Source organism: Cottoperca gobio, chromosome 5, assembly GCF_900634415.1.
Source record: "Cottoperca gobio chromosome 5, fCotGob3.1, whole genome shotgun sequence".
Lineage (NCBI taxonomy): Eukaryota > Metazoa > Chordata > Actinopteri > Perciformes > Bovichtidae > Cottoperca > Cottoperca gobio.
In genome coordinates this window covers 19,402,801-19,422,612 of record NC_041359.1, presented here as the reverse complement: position 1 = coordinate 19,422,612, position 19,812 = coordinate 19,402,801, and the positions used below count along the sequence as shown (strand labels likewise).

The 19,812-nt window shown below is 41.6% G+C and overlaps 2 protein-coding genes across 8 annotated transcripts in view; one reads left to right on the top strand and one right to left on the bottom strand.

Annotated features, from left to right (window-relative positions):
- Nucleotides 1–65: 65 nt before the first annotated feature.
- LOC115007995 (calcium-binding and coiled-coil domain-containing protein 1-like) lies at nucleotides 66–6,220 on the top strand. 4 transcript variants are annotated; one of them, XM_029431201.1, is made up of 13 exons: nucleotides 66–220; nucleotides 870–1,018; nucleotides 1,172–1,274; nucleotides 1,596–1,798; nucleotides 2,365–2,577; nucleotides 2,705–2,853; nucleotides 2,939–3,008; nucleotides 3,217–3,471; nucleotides 3,550–3,675; nucleotides 3,972–4,067; nucleotides 4,716–4,803; nucleotides 4,892–5,046; nucleotides 5,803–6,220. In XM_029431201.1, the coding sequence occupies exons 2-13, from the start codon at nucleotides 887–889 to the stop codon at nucleotides 5,854–5,856; spliced, it is 1,644 nt and encodes a 547-aa protein (XP_029287061.1). In that variant the 5' UTR covers nucleotides 66–220; nucleotides 870–886; the 3' UTR covers nucleotides 5,857–6,220. The 4 variants fall into 4 exon arrangements, with proteins under 4 accessions (XP_029287061.1, XP_029287062.1, XP_029287060.1 ...); XM_029431202.1 differs by lacking the exon at nucleotides 66–220 and having other exon boundaries at nucleotides 849–1,018; XM_029431200.1 differs by lacking the exon at nucleotides 66–220 and having other exon boundaries at nucleotides 5,829–6,220.
- A 1,648-nt stretch (nucleotides 6,221–7,868) lies between these two features.
- Nucleotides 7,869–19,812, bottom strand: part of LOC115007996 (retinoic acid receptor gamma-A-like) — a 32,972-nt gene continuing 21,028 nt past the window's right edge. For 2 of the 4 annotated variants that reach the window (XM_029431205.1, XM_029431207.1), the window contains 7 exons: nucleotides 12,472–12,620; nucleotides 11,492–11,648; nucleotides 11,229–11,392; nucleotides 10,911–11,087; nucleotides 10,487–10,691; nucleotides 10,182–10,340; nucleotides 7,869–9,803 (listed from right to left, as the gene is read on the bottom strand). In XM_029431205.1, the coding sequence (XP_029287065.1) occupies nucleotides 9,484–9,803; nucleotides 10,182–10,340; nucleotides 10,487–10,691; nucleotides 10,911–11,087; nucleotides 11,229–11,392; nucleotides 11,492–11,648; nucleotides 12,472–12,620 (1,331 nt within the window). In that variant the 3' untranslated portion in view covers nucleotides 7,869–9,483. The remainder of the gene's footprint in view (nucleotides 9,804–10,181; nucleotides 10,341–10,486; nucleotides 10,692–10,910; nucleotides 11,088–11,228; nucleotides 11,393–11,491; nucleotides 11,649–12,471; nucleotides 12,621–19,812) is intronic. The other 2 variants (XM_029431206.1, XM_029431208.1) reach the window with 1 other exon arrangement.

The following is a 19,812-nucleotide window of genomic DNA, read 5'->3' as shown; positions in this document are numbered from 1 at the left end:
TAATGGGAGTTGAAGTCCACAGCTCTGCTTTACCTTGTGATGAGCTGTGTATCCATGAACTGCATCTCCCATGAGTCACCTGGCGTCACATGGTTCAGGAGATGTTGTTAAAGTCTTGCACCTGACGAGATTAATCATTACTTTCTGCAGATTGATCCACAGCTCTATCCTTCACGGGGGTAGCAGAAACGACATCACATTAATTTCTCAGCAGAATAAGGTAAGAAAAACACACATTTATTCATCCAATCCAAATCATACAACTATCAAAATTGTCTACTTAATTATAGCTGGCATAACTGCACTTAATAAGACTAATAACAAAAGGCAATATTTATCTGTTAACTTGTGAATAAGAAGAGCAAGGAAGGGGTGAACATGTGTTTTGTCTTATTATTATTTAAATCAACAGCACACATTTAAGAGCATGTATCACTTGATTGACTATTTAATTGAAAATGTATCTTAGGTTGGTTGTTTTTTAGGAATGAAATATATTACTTGGAAAACAATCATTGTTTTAGCGTTAGAGTATAAAGTGGATCTTTTATGATCCATAACTAATTAAATACTAATAAAACTGGTCCCGTGAGATTTTGATATAATTCATAATGTAGGTTGATAGGAAATATTTATATGGTTAAAATCAATTTAAAGAATTTTAAGATTATGTGATGTAACCTCGGTGGTCCGTAGATATATGAGCTTGTTGTTGTTGTTGTTTAGAAACATATTGTATCGCCATATGCGGCTGATGTTATGACCATGCTGCATTCCTGATCCGACTCTGCTATCACTTTCATCAGCTGTTCTCCTCCAGACTGAAACTGGAGCACATTTCACCGCCGGTATGTTTTCTTCCTGAACAGCACAGCTTCTTATTACCATGGACAAACAGTTCACGGTGGTGTTTCGAAATGTGGGGCAAGTGTACTTCCCCCAAACCAGAGTGGAGTGCCACTACAGTCTGACCTCTGACCACCAATGGAGCAGCAGTGACTGGATAGGCATTTCTGAGGTACACCCCCCCCCCCCCCCCCCCCCTTTCAGCACCGTTCCTCAACACTGAAACAGAAAACATTTCAGCAAAATAAGTTCTGCTCTGTGGTGTGGTGATGGGGATTGCACATTTGTATGTTTTGTGGATTAAATGTTTGTCATCGTGTCACAGGTGGGCTGTTCTTCAGTGAAACAGTATTACACATATACTTGGGCTCTTGTTCCTGAAGGCTACACCGAGGGTGCCGGTGTCAACTGCTGTGCACTTTTCCAGGGTGAGAATTCACCCAAACATATTCTTACTTTAAAACGTAACACCAGGCTGAAACGCAGTCTGTTGAACCACTGATGGTTGGGTGTGGTCGGACTCAGCAGCTAGTTAAACCACGGGAGCTCAGAAGAAATTATATTTTTAACTGCTATTTAAGTTTCTTGTTTAATACATAAAATACATTTTAAAAACTGCTAGTGCGCCACTATTAATTTCTTAAATTCTGTAATACTTGGTTAAACACAAAATGTATTTATTTATTTGTTCTGAAAAATAACTCAAATATAATATGAATAAATATGTAATATTTATCTACTTGATACAGCATCCTACCTACCCCGCCCCAGTGCTCTGGAGTATCAGTTTATATATGTGAATAAGATGGGAAAGGTGTGCGCCCGTAGTCGTCACTTCACTTTCCGAGCTCCCAAACCGCTGGAGGAGCTGGAGACGCTGAAAGAGGAACGAGATGAAGAGGACGGAGAGGAGGAGCTGATGCTGGTCATCACCAAGGCTCAGCTGCTGCAGGTGGAGAAAAACTTCAGTACTGCATTTAGTTATTCCTGATAAGCTACTCTTCCCTTCATAATACTACTGCTACTGCTACTGCTACTGCTACTACTACTACTACTACTACTACTACTGCTACTACTACTACTACTACTGCTACTGCTACTGCTACTACTACTACTGCTGCTACTGCTACTACTACTACTGCTACTGCTACTGCTACTGCTGCTACTGCTACTACTGCTACTGCTACTACTACTACTGCTACTGCTACTACTACTACTGCTACTGCTGCTACTGCTACTACTGCTACTGCTACTGCTACTACTGCTACTGCTACTACTGCTACTGCTACTGCTACTACTGCTACTGCTACTACTGCTACTGCTACTGCTACTACTGCTACTGCTACTACTGCTACTGCTGCTACTACTACTACTGCTACTACTACTGCTACTGCTACTACTACTACTACTACTACTACTACTAACAACAACAGGGTCTTTCAGTGCAACTTCAGTGTACTGTAAATCCATGTTGAAATCTTTGAATATCCCTGTCCTCTCTCCCGTTGTTGTGAACAGTGTCGGCTGGAGGAATGCTTAAAAAAACAAGCGGATATACAGCAGGCTCTGGACCTGGCAAAAGAGGAAACAGAGAAAGAGAAAGAGAGCAGCAGAAAAGCAAAGGTGGAGTGGGAGCTTGAAAGAGAAGCAATGAAGGAGGAGATCTCAGAGCTTAGAGACAACGTGAGACTCAACTGTGAGATCCTGAAGAAGGTAGAGGGGAAACACAAGGTACAGACAGCTCATGCCGTCAGAGTTCTTGTGGTAGTCATGTCATTTTTTACCTCCAAGAAGTTCTGAAGTTTTTGATAAAAAAATAATCTATAATCGTGTTTTCTTCTCTCCACAACATTCAAAGAATGTGAAATACAGTCAGGAATATCTGACATTTGAACTGAGTAAACTCAGAGCTGAAAATGATGAGAGTCAGCAGCGAATCAAAGACCTGGAGGATGATATCAAGGTCCTGAACGGCAGGGAGAAAGAGGAGAACGGGGACATGGAAAGGCAAGTGTTTGAGATGCTAGCATTAACATTTGTCTCTGTATGTTTATTTCCTTGAGCCTATAACAAACTTCTTTTTATCCCACAGGCTGAAGGACAGAGTGAAGAAAACCTCCAGTCAAATGAAACACGATGAGGAAAAGAGAAAGTGTCTGCAGGTAATTAGTTGGTGCTTCTTCTTCTTCTTCTTCTTCTTCTTCTTCTTCTTCTTCTTCTTCTTCTTCTTCTTCTTCTTCTTCTTCTTCTTCTTTTGTAAAACACAGGAACAGAGAACAAGTAGACTAAGAATGTACCAGGCCAGATTTAAATGCTGAGGTGTCACCTTGCCAAGTTTTCACTTCCCTGTTCCCTCTCGTCTCTCCACAGGTGGAGTACGAGGCTGCCGTGGTGGAGGTACGAGGGCTGCAGGAGCGTCTGGACGCCAGTGAGCATGTAGCCGAGAGCCTGCGTAGGGAGCTTCGGGAGCTGGGCACCCGTCAGGGCCATACCCACACCGAGCTGCATCAAGCTCGGCTGCAAGTGGCCCAGCTCACCCTGCTGCTGTCTGAGGAGAACCTGGTCCTCAGGGAGGAGCGTGCCAACTGGACTCTGGAGAGAGAGGCTTACAAACATGCAGCAGAAGTGAGGATACACCAAAGTACATACACACCTATAGGTCAACCCAACTTTGTTATTAAACTTGCTTTTTTTTTTATGCAGACCGATGCAAAGAAATTTCAAGAACTGAGCTGCGAGGTGCAGAGGAAGGAGGAGTGGCTCCAGGAGGAGAGGCTGGAGAGGGAGAAACTAGAGGTAGAGCTCGGACGAGAGAGAGATTGCAATCGAGTGAGTACATCGCAGTCCCTATTATTCAACACACAAACACATTCATCTCTAAACATAACTGCTCGTGTGCCGCAAATCTGCTTCGTCAGTTTCTAAGATTACATTTGGGAAACCGGAGAACGATGCCACAGTTATTTTATTAGTCACGCGCAGGCACAAATAGAAAAGCTTCCATGAACAGCATGTAAACATTTCTCCACACTGTCATGTGATCGACAACAGCAGGAAAGAGGACAGGCCAGGTCAGATGTGTGGGTGTTCAGACGGTCTGAGTGTAACGCTGCTGCCCCCTGTAGGTGCTGCAGAGTGATGCTAAGCGAGAGCTGCAGGAGCTGATGGCCAGTCTGAGGAAAGCCCAGAAAGAGAGAGAGGAGCAGCAGGCGGACAAACAGGCAAGGACTCCACACATCCATCTTATATTACGGCACTAAGATAAATCCTATAGCATGGTTTTAGTAAAGGGATACTAATTCCAACTTTCATTTTACAAACAACACTTTTGTTCAATGCAATTTGGAATATTGATGAGAAAGTAAATTTGCAAATGTTAAAGTACATTTACTACTAATACTAGAGGGAAAATATTGTAGTTTTACTATGTTCTAAACAAATAGATTATTGTTATGAGTTAAGGTCGGATAAGACTTTAAAGTTGCAACATTACATTTATGTACACAATAATGAATCAGTAATTATAATATAATAATATAATATACATTATTCTGCAACGGTCCATTGTGCATAACGAGTACTTTTGCTACTTTAGTATCTTTTAATGCAAATACCTTTGCCTTGAGTATTCCTACATTGTGGTCTTACTAAAAGATCTGAGTAGGTCCACCGTTTACTCTCAACACGTAGCACAGTTGCAATAATAGTGTCGATAAAGATATCTTCAATTATAAAACGTAGGAAACAATTCCATAACCTCAACAGAAAATACGAGGACATTTCAGCTATTTACATTAAAAACTCCTTTAATTCATTTATTCATTCATTTCTTATTCCTTGTTTGTGGGTTTGAAATTGGAAACTCTCAGGACCTGGTGATCTACATCCGTCAGTTAGAGCAGAGGCTGGAGGTTGGGCCAGAAACTGAATCAGACGGGGAAATTCCCACATGCATCTGTGAGTAATGAAGTCTCTTTGTACACTTTGCTGTTTCACTGCACTGTCATGAGTACCAAAGTGAAGACTCTATACTGATTTCAAACAGCTCCTGACTCTTCCTCTGAGGATGAAGAGAATGCTTCCTCAGCTTCCCCCAGATCAATCTGCTCGCCTCTCTTCCTGTCCACTCCGCTGGAACGCTCCGACAGAGTTGAGATCCTCGCTGCTGAGACACGCATCCAAAGCAAAGACGACACACAGGTGTGCCATCCTATTCAACACATAAACCAAACAAAGTTTAACGCCACCTGCATCGGCGCTAACAGACCTGAGAGTTCCCTTCGTCCCTGCAGGTTCTTCGCACCAGGTTTAATGCTGACTTGTAGAAAGAAGTCATGACAATGTATTTATTAGACATGCGCCAGATTCAAAGGAGGAAACATTTGAACAAAGACTTGCAAATCTGAATTCACAGAGAAGCGATTTAAAAGGTCAAACTAAACAATTCATTGTTTGCTCAACACCTTAACTGGATAAAGAACTCATGACGATCACTTCATTTAAACATCGATGAATACAATAAAAGATAGATTACTTGAGAGAAATATAAAATAACATATCATTGACTTCTATCTATCTAGTTTGTTTCACAATATCCACAGCCGACATACTGTAGGTGAAAGACGAGTACACTTAGTTCCTAAAGGGAAGCAGCTGATCCTTCCAGACCTTGTCGACCCCGTCCTGAGGTGACAAACTTGGCTTTTTACCAGCCACACAGTACACACCCTGTTTCCCTCCTCCGTGATTGGCATCACCTCTCCTAAAGTATTATGTGATGACTTCATTCGCACTCTCCACCCTGGCAGACTGGTTTTTAGAAAAGCTGCCGTTCGTGTGGGAAGATTCAAAGAGAGCGCTAGAACAACAAGCAAGCAGTAGATCAGCAGGAGAAGGGACATTAAATATATAAACTCTTTTTACTGACAGTGTTGTCTGTCTTTTTTCTATCCTCAGCACCTTCTACCTCTTTGTCTCTGCAGTGAGCTGGTCGGCTCCCCCATGTGGTAACGGAGAGATGGACGGCAGGTTGCTTGTTTACCATTGTGATGCAAGTTCATGCGGGTCATAAAAGAAACCTTTGGGATTATTCTATTGTTGTTTTGTAGCTGTTTCTGTAGAATATGGACAGCAAGGACATATATATTTATACATATACTTACAGTGTGTCTGTATTCAAAGCCTACGGCACAATTTATAGTCTTAAGTGCCCAGAATTGTATTTATTAGCATGGCTAATGGTTTTATTAGGTGGTTTTATATTGGCAGACACCAATTGTCTATTAATATTTTACAGTTTATTATAGACTCCATTTGTAATCCCTAGATTTTCTAGTTTTTTTTAGGTGATTAAAATATGTATATGGTGCAAGGACAAGTGCATTTGATGCCATTATTAGTTTGGATTTAATACATCTTGTTTTGGTGGCATATCAGGACATAACCTCTGCGTGTGAGTGTGAATCGTAAAACTGTCAAAGGTGTGGGTGTGTGCTTTACAGACAAGTGTGAAATGGACTGTTGCAGCTTGTTGAGCACAGCGTCAGTTTGAAAGAGCATGAAAGTTCATGTATGATACTTTAGTTTATTGATCTTAACTTCTGTTGGATAGATGAGGCTCTTTAATAAAATATGATGATAAATATATGCTGATGGCCGTCTGTATTTTGTAAGTTTCCACCCTAAGACTTTCCGTGTTAAGGTGTGTAAAGTGGTGGCAAAGAAAACAATGACGGGACGCTGAAAGGTCTGAGAACAAGCGCCTTTATCAAAATACAAGAAAGACAACAACAAGCAACAAATAAGCAAAAATCTAAATGTAAAAACAAGAACAGATCAGCCGTGTGTGTGTGTGTGTGTGTGTGTGTGTGTGTGTGTGTGTGTGTGTGTGTGTGTGTGTGTGTGTGTGTGTGTTATTTTGGTATAAGTCCAATCCAACTCATGATGTGTCTGAATCCCTGAAAAGATGAAGACAAGTTATTTGCACACTACACATTTTGTGTTTATAAAAAGACATCAGTTAAAAACAACAACAACAAAATGTAACGGAGATAAAAATGGTTCCAGCTTCAAAAGTCATTTGAGATCATGAACTGTCTATCACACTATACAAAGTGAAAATATTTCACATCAATGACCTGAATAGAATTTGTATGAATGAGTTGTTTTGTTTGTTTTTGTCCAAATGTAATGTAATATCTTTGGCCTTCTTTCTTCCTCACATGCTTACATGTAGAGCTGAGGCCTTTGTGACCTCATCCTCGGCTTCTCTATTGCACCAGCTCAAATTCAATAAAAGAAAAAACAGGAAAACATGAAATATCGTAGTTATGTGATATTTATAACCTAAACAACATAATATGTAGAATTGGCTGACGATGTGCAAAATATTGACTGTTTTTGGCTTTTTTGTTTGTGTGTGTGTGTGTGTGTGTGTGTGTTTGACATATAAAGAGAAACAGAATGAAGAAAAACACTAAAGATAAGTCTTGTGTTTTACCTCAGTCGTATGATTGTGATGTTCCCGTCCTATAATATCACAAATGACAGCAGACACACAGTCTAAAAACATCAGGATGGTGTAAGTGTTGATTATTTAATACTTAATTCAACTTCTGCGTACTTGATGGCTTTACATCTGGTGCTAAAGACCTATGTATCGAACTTGTAGACATGGTCACGGCTTCAAAGCGGCTGGTGTGTTGCCACTGTGGTCACAGAGGATCTGCGTTCCTGCTTGTATCCTCTACATCTTCTCTTTCTCTGCTTCATTCAGGGAGCGAATGTCTCCACATATGAAGAAACATGCAGTCCTTTTTTCCAGATATCATACACGAGCGTCATCTTGTCAACACACTACATGAAACGTACGTTGCAGCTGCACTGCCATGAAGGACAACATGGCGATGGAGAATCTTTTCCCTTACATACCATGAAGACTCACATTGTCTTTCATTAACACCGATAATGATCATTTTAATACATCGTGCGTAAAAAAAAAAAAAAAAGCTGTATAGTCTCAATGAAAAACAAATGATAAGTATTTATTTTACAAAATCCATGTATTGCATCACTCATTAGATACAGCACACATGAAAACACATTATTTGAAACTCGCCCTGTGCTGCGACAGACACTCAATGTAAAGCTTTTGTTTTTGTTAATGTCGGACGGTTGCCACCTCACGTTACTTGATCATGTGATTCTCGGTCATCTTGCATGAATGTCCAACAGAAGTCTTTGGGTGAGTACATTTTTGGTACATTTTTGAAAACATTACGTTGTTTTTGCAACAAAACCTACTTTATGTGCGTTTTTAATTATTATATTAATAATTGGACTTCTGCTTAAATGCTCACTGTGGATTATGTCAGAAATGACGGTAACATCGCATCTCCACAACATCACTGTGTGTGTAGGTAAATGCTCTCAGTTACACACTAATGCACACACACACATACACACCTGAGGTTTTCTGTGAAGTAAACTGCTTTTAAGTGTCATATCCATTTGGATGATTCTCTGCTCACTTTAACACAATTAAAATATTATGGCTTACGTGTACCTGGTCACTGTACCGAGGGCATGTACAACTTCAAATTTTAACAACCCCTACTACTTGGTGTACGATGACTTTTTGCTTTATGTTGGAGCAGTCACCAACCGTTTTCTTAAAATACTGTCCAGGTGAGAGCTGATGGAATCAACCTGAGATGGTGTGATGACATTAAATCTACCCTGCAGATTCTTTTAGTCTTATTGTACGTGTGTATTTCTGTCGAGAGGTGGAGATATTCTGCTGTATTTGTTTTGCATTGTTTATTAGTGTCTTAATTGCATCACAAGCACCAGAGCTGAAATGACTTTCAGACGTTTCACCCGTCGGAGATGTTCATACCACGTGCTTCTCACATTGTGAGTTTGAGTCCCGCTCATGACTTTGCTCTCTCTTTGCTATTGCTGCCTTTACTATCTTTTGCTTTTGCTTTTCACTGTGTCCAATGAAGCAGAAATGCATACAATTAAAGATGAGCTTAAAAAAAATCCACATATGTCCAGTCAAATGTGAGCAAGACTTAGTGAAAATCATACAAAACAAAAGCAACACTGAGTCCCACAAACAGGCGTAAAGACAGAACAGAAATGTGTACATGCTTAGAAAAACCATACAATAAAAAAATAAGTCGCATATCTCTGAATAGTAGTAAAAAGGAATTCTGAGAAGATATTTGCGGCAAATGGACACCACATAGAGTTCTGTTGTTGCAATGTATCTTTTACCATCAATTTTATACAAAGCATAGCCCTTATAGATAGCGGAGGAGTGCATTTTCTTCTATCTACCACAACTTGTTCCTCTTTGGGTGGACAAAACACTTTTGAAATATCTTTTAGACAGTCTCATTTTGGCACAGTGATTTTTCTCCTCAACCCACTGATATGTAGTGCTTTTGCTTCTCCCACTCATTGCCTCCTATACTGAATTTAACACATGTACAGTACTCAGTATATGTAAATATGTGGTGTATGCAGCACCGTGGTTGTATAAGAGCCTAATTCCGTGAGGTTTCTGGGAGGAGATATTGCTGGGCAAGGGCTCAGTCATCTGAAGGAGGAAGACGCGTCATCGTGTCTCTCTCACTGCGTTTTCCCAGTCACACCTTTCTTTTGCACGCCCGCTGCCGCCTCTCCCGACGGCTCCCCGTCACTGTCCGCCCCTCGGTCTTTCTCCTCATCCCAGTAGTCGTCCTCTTCCTCCTCCTCTTCCTCCTCCACGGCAGACTCGTCTGTGGTCTTCTCTTCTTGTTTGATGGCTGTAATGGCAGGGGGAGCGGCAGCAGCGCTGTCTCCTGAGTCACTGCTGTCCTCGAAGGCCTCAGGGTTCTCCAGCATCTCCCTGATCAGTGGAGGCATGGGGCCTGGGATCTCCGTCTTCAGTGTGATGGCTCTTTCTGCACCTACAGGCACACACGCACACACACACACACACACACACACACACACACACACACACACACACACACACACACACACACACACACACACACACACACACACACACAGAGTTATGAATCATTTACTTTTATATTTTAGACTATTCATCTCCTAAATAACACTGGGCATTGTAAGAGTTTTTGACACCTGTGCCAATACGATACTTTGTATTACTACTTTGGCAACTGAGACTTTGTTACATTTTGTCTTGACACAAGTACAACTTTTAGAACTTTACAGTCGTTGGTCCTTAGTACTGCAGACACATTTTGGTAAGTACCAAAATAAATCCTACTTCTAATTTGTCTAATTTGGTATTGGTATGTAAAACCTCAGCTGACCTTTGGTGCTGATTCCTCGGAGGTCTGTGACTTTCATCAGCATGCGGGGAAACATGTGAGGCTTGTTTGGGCGTCTGCGGCGGGTGTAGATCTTCAGAGCCTCTAGCAGGGGCTCCTGCAGCTTGTCTACCTTCTGTGGCTCCTCCAGATCCATACGGTCTGAAACAATGAGAGGAATAGACACATTTGATGAGGTAAAGTAATGACAGAACAGCTGGCAAAATTAAATTGCAAAAGCAATGAGACAAAGTAAGCATGTTAAAAGCTGTAAGCTAATGATTACACGCTAGTACGCAGAACCTTACCTCCGCAGATGAGGCAGATGGCACTGAGTAGGCCCGTCTCTGTGTCGTCCATCTCCAAAGGGAGCAGCTGACCAGCAAAGGCGAATACAAGGTCTGTGAGCGGGCCAAAGCCAGCGTTATGCATCTGAGTCCTGTTGAGTGTCAGGCCATCTGAGAAGGTCATTGTGTCCTGTTCTGGGGTGTAGCGAGTGCATATCCTCAGCATCTAAGAAGGCGAAGAAAACCACAGGAACAGAGACGAAAGAAGAAATGTGGGCCGTTAGTAAAATGAGGATGAAATTCAGTCCAAAATAATTCATGGCAACTGTTCAGATTCATCATTTATAAGTTAAGCAGCGTGACAAATGAGAAAGCGTTAGGGAGGTGGAAGGCGGGAAGGGGAGTTGATTAAAAAGGAGAAGTAATAGGAGCATGTGGTTGGTACCAGGATGTCCAGACATGCAGATTTGAGGAGGGTGATCTGGTCAGCGATGGTGAGCGTAGTGAAGCCTGGTAGCCGCTTGGCAAACTCCACAATCTTTATAATGCACTTAGTGGACAGCTCACTGAACTTATCCCACAGGCCCAAGTCCAGCTGTACTCTGTGGTCAGCACTTGAATTCTGGGAGAGAGAAAGAGAGACACTTTTGTCTGTGTAGCTGTGCAGATTCCATACAGTGATTGTCCTTCTGGCAAAGCGGTGAGCTAATGCTTGAGTGGACTGTTAGAAGTGGATGTGATAATGCATTTAAAAAAAACCTACTGTGGTGTATTTTCCTAGTTGGCCCAAAGATGGAAAGGTCTCTTGATGAGCTTTGCTGACTTTTTTAACCAGCTCCTCCAGTTCTCCACTCAACTCATAGTTCTCTGGCAGCACCACCTCTTCCTTTACATCCTTCTTCTTTTTGTTCCTGTCGTTACGCACCGCTACAGGGAAACACAGGCACAAAGTGACACTTTAAAAAGCCCATTCTTCTCATTAGCTTCTAGTATAATTGTGTATACTATACATCTACATGTACATACATATTTTCTTCTCACCTTCTTTGGACATGCCAACCTCGAAGCATTTTTGAAGTCGACAGTACTGGCAGCGGTTGCGGGTCACTTTGTTGATCTGGCAGTTCTTGTCTCTGTGGCAAGTATACACCATGTTCTTTTGGATACTTCGCCTAAAGAAACCCTGAAACCGATAAAATATAATGTCTTGTTCACTGCTTCATTACAGGAAAGAAATGCTCTCAATAAGATCTCAGAAAACAGTTTCCCCCCCCCATGCTCCATGGGACGACAATGTCCGTCTGTCGGCCCACTGCTTTGGTTTGGACTGAAGTATCGCAATAAATGTCGGATGGATTGCCATGATAATGTTCTTTACAGATACTTATGACGCTAACAAGCTAAACTAAGATTGGGAACATGGTCAGCATTATATCAGCATGTTAGCATTGTCATTGTGAGCATGTTAGCATGCTGTTAGCATATTACTCAAAGCACTGATGTGCCTAGGTTCAGCCTCACAGAGACTCTAACATGGTTATAGACTTTTAGTTCATTGTTTTCAAATGTCATAATGCTTATAAAATAAAGTGCAATATGCTCAAGGATGACATATTGTACAATTTAGTAGCCTGGCTGCTGTCTCACGTAGAACTGATAAGTCTTTCACAGCTTCTTTCTAAACTATTTATTAGTCTCTGTAGATAAACTTCAAGCACCTCTATTGAACAGTCTCCAAATGTTTATTCTTTTAGTTTATTTTAAGCTCTAAATCTCCACTTTAACAATAGCTTCATTCAAGTCATATTTAGTAACCATTTGCTGGTCACATACAGCACAATGTTTGGCTCCGTTACATGTATAATGTGCAGTGTTAGTAAGGATACACTAGAGGGCAGCTTAGCAAAAGCATGCTGACATCTGTCAGGCTCTCGCTTTCAGTGGACATCAGCTGTTCACATCATACATGTCCTGTAAACCTTTCATGTGTCTTTGGCTTCATTTACCTTGCAGCCTTCACAGGAGCTCACTCCGTAGTGATAACCAGAAGACTTGTCCTGGCACACAAAGCACGGTTTGTAGACACGAGGAGGAGGAGGAGGAGAAGGAGAGCTGGGCACCATCTCCTCTGAGCTGGTGCTCTGGGTCTCCACCGCTGCAGGAAGAGAAAAAAAGAAACTCTTATTATATCAGAACATCTTGTTTACATAAGTTCTTAAAGTCTTTGAAACTATGATGAAAGCTAATACACCAACTGATTAAGAGAGAGTAGTCAACAAACAACCCCCAACCCCATGACGGCCACCCCTTGGAGCCAGAAGGCAAGCTCAAAGGCAGACATTTTTAAGAGAAAAGGGGGGGCGGGGGGCACTGCTGATTGACAGGGACTTAAAAGAGACACAATTAGCTGATGGCCAGATGGCTCTGCTGATAAAATGCTGATTGGCAGCTGAAATTTGATTGGCTTCTCCATTTACTGGTGAGTGGGGGAGCAGCATACCTCTGCTGACTTTTTGACTGACATCTGAATTTTTGCATCTGTGTGTGTGTGTGTGTTTGTGTGTGCGCACGCACATGTGCAAGCTCACATTTTTATTTGAAAGGCTATCCAACCAGACCTGCCTATATACCTCCAGCCCCGTGTGAACAAACAGAGGCGGGATGTTTATGAGACTTGGCTGTCTCCCTCTGTTCCTTCTCGCTGTCTCGCTAAAGAAAATGTCACACTGTATAACACCATTTGCCATCCGCAAGCACGAGTCCTTCAACTGCTGCGAATGAAAACGTTCAAAACAAACAATGCGAAGCCGGCGCAGAGACAAGTACGTCCAGCTGAATAAAACGGTGGTTTCTTACATCACACACTACATTGCACACATTTGAAGGTGATGACTAAACAACAACCAGATTCCTTCGAACATGCCTTTCAACTTTCACCTTCAGTCACCCCAACTTCACCTCCTTCTGCCCATTCCCACCCCCACTCCCTTGTTTCCTGGCCCTAAATTCCTCAGTGCAGGCTGGACAGGGTTTAATAGTTGCCCAGGCTCATAAGCGGCCCTATAAAGGTTGTGTCTGGGATGGGAAGGAGGCCCCCGGCCAGGCTGACGGCCTCTTTATTGGGATCCAGTCACCTTGGGCAGCTATTCACATCAACAGCTCCATCCTTGGATCCCTTCCTAGTAAAAGTGAAGAATCTGGGGTCAGAAACCCCAAAGTCACAGCCCCTCCTGTCACCTTCAATGGATAGCACAGGACTGAACCAAATGTGGCCCCCACCCCACCGCAGCAACCCCAACCTGAACCCTTAGCCTGTTATTAACAAGAGTGGTAAGGTTTCAAAAAACAGAGAGGCAAAGGCACAAAAGAATAATCTAATAAAAACAGAGGAAAAGAGAAAGAAAAGGAAAGAAGGAGGTGAGTCTGAGGACAGAAACTTCCCAGAGGCCGAGAGGTTAAATAATATCCTGACCATTTAACTTTGACCTTGACTGAAGAAGGCCACTACATGACCAGCAGCTTGCTTTCACATGCATGTGTTCAAATATGACACAACATTCAATAAATCATGACGGACTTTTACCTCATTTGTTTCTGAGCAGCACTTACAGCCGGTGCAGCTATTCATCAAACAATAAATACCCGATACAAACATGTTTTAACTGAAACATATATATGTGACGTGGACCTGGTTTTGACACAGTTGTATGTACAGTAAGTGTGTAAGTATTTAATAGTGTGTATATTAATCACTGAGGAGATTGTTTCTCTTCTAAATCTAAATCTAAATCTAAAATAGAAATACAAAACACACCACACCATAACCTTTAGGAGCACATGTGCGTCATTTGAACATTTCTGTCCCAAGCTGTAAACAATATGAAGTTCATTTTTAACTTGAATCAAAAATTCTTAAACACATTTTATTTAAAACATTGACGTGTTTCAGCAAAGGGACATTAAATAGTTCCTTCTATTTCCCAAATTATAGCAAACTGTCTGCAGCCTGTTCAGCTGGCTGTAATGTTGCTACAACTGAACCTGCTATAATACATATCTATATTCAACACAATAGATGTGTGCACTGCATGTCAGGTTAATACTTTCAGTAGTCAGCGCTGAAACGATTCACCAATGAGCAGATCGACAAATAATTCATTGACGATGACTTCTGAAGATTAAGTGAGAAAATAACTGGCAGATTAGTCGATACAGAAAATAGCAGCCATGTTGGTAATGATCATAGTGGAAGCAGATTATGAGATGTCATGGCTGCCTTTCAAATACTTTCTGGAACCTGCTGTAAATAGCGTACAGTGTTCTCCAACAATGAGTGAAATTATTCAGAGTATGCAGGAGACAGTATCATGTTGCTCACCAGTTCATGAGTAAACAAAGAGCTGCTTGTCAGGCAGGAGGTAAATACTATTATGTATTCAGTTTGGGGGGGGCATCAGAGCCCAGGTGTGGGAGGTGGAGCTGGATGAGTGGCACTGTAACCTGATCACTGTTTTCTGTTTATATAGTAACACTGACAATGTAAAAGTGGCCCTGAGAGAACAAGTGGAAAAGTAGCTCCCATTGAAACGGAGAAGCTGCATCTGGCGCCAGCAGAGAGGTAGTGACTGACACTGTCTGAGGGTGGTGAGGAGGGACGTGACTCCCAGAAACATGACGGAGAGAGACAGGGTGAGAGACACTGGGCTGAAGGCTGCGAAAGAGAGGAAAGAAAGGGGGGGGGGGTGGACTGTACCTGGCGTGGAGAAAGAAGGAGAGGAGCCAAAAACTGTCAGGCAGCTGTCATCACCCTGAACTGAGCTCAGCCTCAGAGTCTCGACTCGAAAAAAATACCTCTCTTCTTAACCTACAACTCACCCCTTAGCGTGTCACAACATCAATCAGCACACCTCTATTGGATGCAGATCAGACAAGATGACTCATCAGCTAGCTGTATAAATCTCCTATGCAGAGTTTCACATGCAGTCAAAACTATAAATATAACCTCATTGGATGAAACAGTGAAAAACTGTGTATCGTGAGGGTTTGTTTTCACTGTACAATAGTATACCTTAGCATTACTTCACTTGATCTGCTCTTGTTTCTGGGTCTTTCCCCGCCTTCCTTCTCTCCACTCTGTGTTTGTTGTCGGATCAACACATCTCTGTTTAGACAACAGAAGCCCCTCTGAAAGCAGACACCTTCCCTATCGTTCAGCTCTGATGCCCGAGAGTCTTGAAGCACAGGAATGACAACGTCAGTCCTGAGCGGTTTACTGAACCTGCATTAGGAAAATTATTTAATTTAATATCTGGGAACTCAGGAACAGCCACATACGGGGTCCCAAAGTCAACTACAAATTCTATACAGTAGAATCTATTTGTGCAGTTAGTAAACTAGAATTTGACGCAGTTATATTAATAGGAAATGATGATACTGGTGTCATCAGATGTCAGTAATACGAAACTGCTCTGTCATTCTGTTTTAACGAGTGCGTGAGAAGAAACACGCAGTGATTGACGCCACGTGTCATCGAGCTGCAGTTCTTTAAATTCTGCAGTACACAAACACATCAGCGAGTGAGCATGTGGTTTGTTTTACACTGATATTGAAGGTGTTTTTTCATTCCTCTTTGAGTGGCTGTGTGGTCGACACAGTGTGACATATGGCCTGTAGGGCCTGCAGCCTGGCTCAACCTGCCAACATTGTACATCTCATTGAACTAGACTTTGGCCTGGGGGCTCCAAAGAGCCTCGCACCAGAGAGCCGTGGAGGACTGGGGCATTATAAGAAAGCTATAATCCTTTTTCACTTCTTTCATTTTTGAGCCGAATCAGAAATTTGAGAAATCGTTTCGTGACTCAGATAATTGTGAGAAAAGAAACAGTAAAAATCCGGAAAAGAGCAAATTTTGACTGAAATTTCTTCACTCAAGAGTTCAAATTCAGTTTTTACATAACCTGTAGCCTCACAAAATGTTCAGCAGCATACTGTGGAATGTGCGTGCACATGTGAATATGTGTGTGTGGGCTGCTGCATCAGGCCACAGGTCAGTTGGACTCTGTGTGTGTGTGTGTGTGTGTGTGTGTGTGTGTGTGTGTGTGTGTGTGTGTGTGCGTGTGCGTGTGCGTGTGTGTGTGTGAGTGTGTGTGTGTGTGTGACTTTGAGTGCGACAACACTCACAGAGGAAGACTTAACGTCATTCGTTACTAAATAGCCATAACACATAAAAAGTCTATTTCAAAGCAATGCCCCTTGTAAATGATATTCTGGTTACCTGACATGGTCTATACTTTTCATTATAAAAATGCATGTGTCATGCTTAGAATGACTGTACTGTGTTGTAATTCATGGCAGCAGATTAACAGTGGGGGAGAGCCACAACCTCAAATATGCTGAGAGAGTAATTACCATGACAGCAGGGAGGAGATAGGGGAGATCTGAGTGACAATCCCTTTCATCAGCTGTTCTAAGTTCAATACCAGTGTCCCCTCCCCTCCCCTGCACTTCCCCCCCAGCACAACCCTCACTAATAACCCTCTTCCCCCCTCTGTCCTCTCCTGCCTTCCTGCCCTGGCAGGAGGAGGAGTCCTTCCTGTCATTGGCAGCGCCTTTTAAAGGAAAGGCTGTGAAAACCAGGCTACTGTCCAGGAGATGGCTCCATAAAAACAGCAGCACCAAACACTTAAAAAGAAGGCACAGACACACAGACAAACAACCGTGCACAAAGACACACATTTGCACAAGCTCACTTACAAAAACAGAACTCCTGGACATATCCTCAACCCAGCAAACCCTTGAACAGCTTCACATGTACTGTAGAAAGAGTCTTCAGGAAGTCCCGATTCCCACTCACTTGAGCTTGACAATGTGTAATTCAAGGCGAGGTTCAGGAAAAAAACCTGGAAAACAATGCTCATGTAATATGTTGTTTTTTCCATGGTCACGGAGTTACGCTTTGTCTGCAGAGTGTGAGGTGGGGGGTGCATTTATGGGACAGGTTGTTAAATCTGGGTTTGTCCCTCCCATTCATCATCATACATACAATACAGCCTCTCTTTTTTATAGCACCCAATAAACCAAGCTCTCTATTTTTGCTCTTTTTTGATATTACAGAGTCTCCCACCTCCATACTGGGCACCCTGAATAAAACAATCACATGGCTCTCAAACACATCTTATGTTACTAATCAGGCAATGTGGATTTTAAATTGTTTTAAATCATTTGGTTGGATTCCAGCCTTTAGACCTTTGTTGCATATCAAACCTCTCTCTCTCTCTCTCTCTCTCTCTCTCTCTCTCTCTCGCCCCCCATTCTTCAGTCTACCTCTACGCAAATAATAGGTAAAAAAAGCATCATTAAAAAAGCATTTTGGTATGAAAGTAATAAAGTTGTTAATCGAGATTAAAAAGTTAACCTCGTACATTAACAGTGCAGTTGTGCTTGTGTGCCTCACTGTAGAAGCTCTTATTTTGAAGGTGACTCTTTGGAAACATGTCTTGTCAGCTATTCAAACCACATTTTTGCAACTAGTATAGACATTTAGCACACTGTTTGATATTTGACAAATAGTTTAGCAGACATATAAGATATAAGTAATTCAGAGTCATTCCAGGCCAAAGTTAATGTGGTGTGGTGGAGACATGGCTGGAAGCTGCGACGCCACAATCAGAGACAAGCTGCAACACGACTCACTGCACCGCACAAGATGTTGATTTCAAGCAGGTCAACCAATCAGCAGCCTGGGATTGACTCTGTATTTGCCAAACATAGGCTATTCTGAACATTGTTTTAATCATAGATGGGTTTAGATCAGAGCTATTAAAAAGCACACGTAACTACAGTATTTGTCGTGTGCATTCCCAACCGGTGAGTCTGTAGGCGTTCAGAGTCAAAGGTAAATACTGTATATTGTAACACGCAAGCTGTAACCTCATTACTGTGAATAACAAGATAACTAGAACGAAAGAAAGAAAGAAAGAAAGAAAGAAAGAACGAAAGAACGAAAGAAGAAAGAAAGAAGAAAGAAAGAAAGAAAGAAAGAACAGAAAGAAAGAAAGAAAGAAAGAACGAAAGAAAGAAAGAACAGAAAGAAAGAAGAACCAAAAACTAAAGAACGCAAGCAAGACAGAATAACTAACGAACATAATAAAGAAATAAAGAAATAAAGAAAGAACTCACAAATAAAGAAAGAACTAAAGAAAAAAAGACAAAAAAAAGAAATAAACAAATAAGAAGAAAGAAAGGAAAGACCTAAAGAAATAAATAATAAGAACAAAGAACTAATAAATAAAAATAAATACTAAACTAACTAAAGAAATAACGAAGAAATAACGAAATAAATAAATCATTACGAATAAATAAAGAAAGATATAATAACTAAAGAACTAAATAAAAAGAAAGAAACTAAATCCCTAAATAACTAAATAAAGCCGAACTAATACCTACCTAAATAACTAAATAACTCCTACTACGAAAGAAATAAACTAAATAGATGAATTCATAATAAATAAACAAAACGACCTCAACTAAGAAAACGCCCTACCACTAACCTCAATCCCTAAATAATTATTCTAACGACTATCTCTAACTACTAAAGAAAAAAAGACAGACCGAAAGAAAGAAAGAAAGAAGGAAGAAAGAACGAAGGAAGAAGGAAGAAGGAAGCAGGAAGAAGGAAGCAGGGAAGAAGAAAGAAGGAAGAAGGAAGGGTGACACTGTCGTTGTTGATTATATTCAGTACAAATGAATTTAGTCACTGAACTTGAACTTCCAGGTTCAGCGTGTACTTTCGTTCTCACCAGTGTGTCAGTGAACGACAGCCCACAAGCATCAAGAGTACACGCCAGTATTTCATGACCCAGTCACACAGATTACCCCTTTAAGAGTAGTGATACTGGTGCAGGCGCAGCCAAAATAATAAGCTGAGCTCCTTCTAGTCCAAGAAATACAACATGCAGTCATCCCCTAAAACTACTGTTTTGTCTCATAACTCAGGCGCACATCTTCGCTCTTTATCACGGGCACTAACAGCATCCCCATCGTATCATCGGAGCCGCTCTCCTCCTGTGTGATGATGTGATGGTCCAAGAGCATTGTTAGAACTAGCTTTGAAGAACCCCTTTAAAGAGAAGAGGGTGCCAGAGAAAAGGGAGATTATCACTGAATGAAGAGCAGAGCGTTTCCCCTCAAGGCGTGAAATACCAAGATACAAAGCGTAGTTTAATCCCAAATCCAACTTCACCCCTCCACTCTTCTTTCAGCCCGCATTCTTTTAACTGCCCGTGCCGCTACACACCGCCTAATCTCTTAATTGACCCTTTGTAATTGTAATTGAATCATTAAAAGCT

Bases quoted from the DNA above. Each gene is read 5' to 3' on its own strand.
- LOC115007995 (XM_029431201.1), top strand. From the start codon at position 887: ATGGACAAACAGTTCACGGTGGTGTTTCGAAATGTGGGGCAAGTGTAC. The intron at 3,472-3,549 runs GTGAGGATACAC...TTTTTTATGCAG, and splicing joins CTTACAAACATGCAGCAGAA to ACCGATGCAAAGAAATTTCA. The intron at 3,676-3,971 runs GTGAGTACATCG...TGCCCCCTGTAG, and splicing joins GAGAGAGAGATTGCAATCGA to GTGCTGCAGAGTGATGCTAA.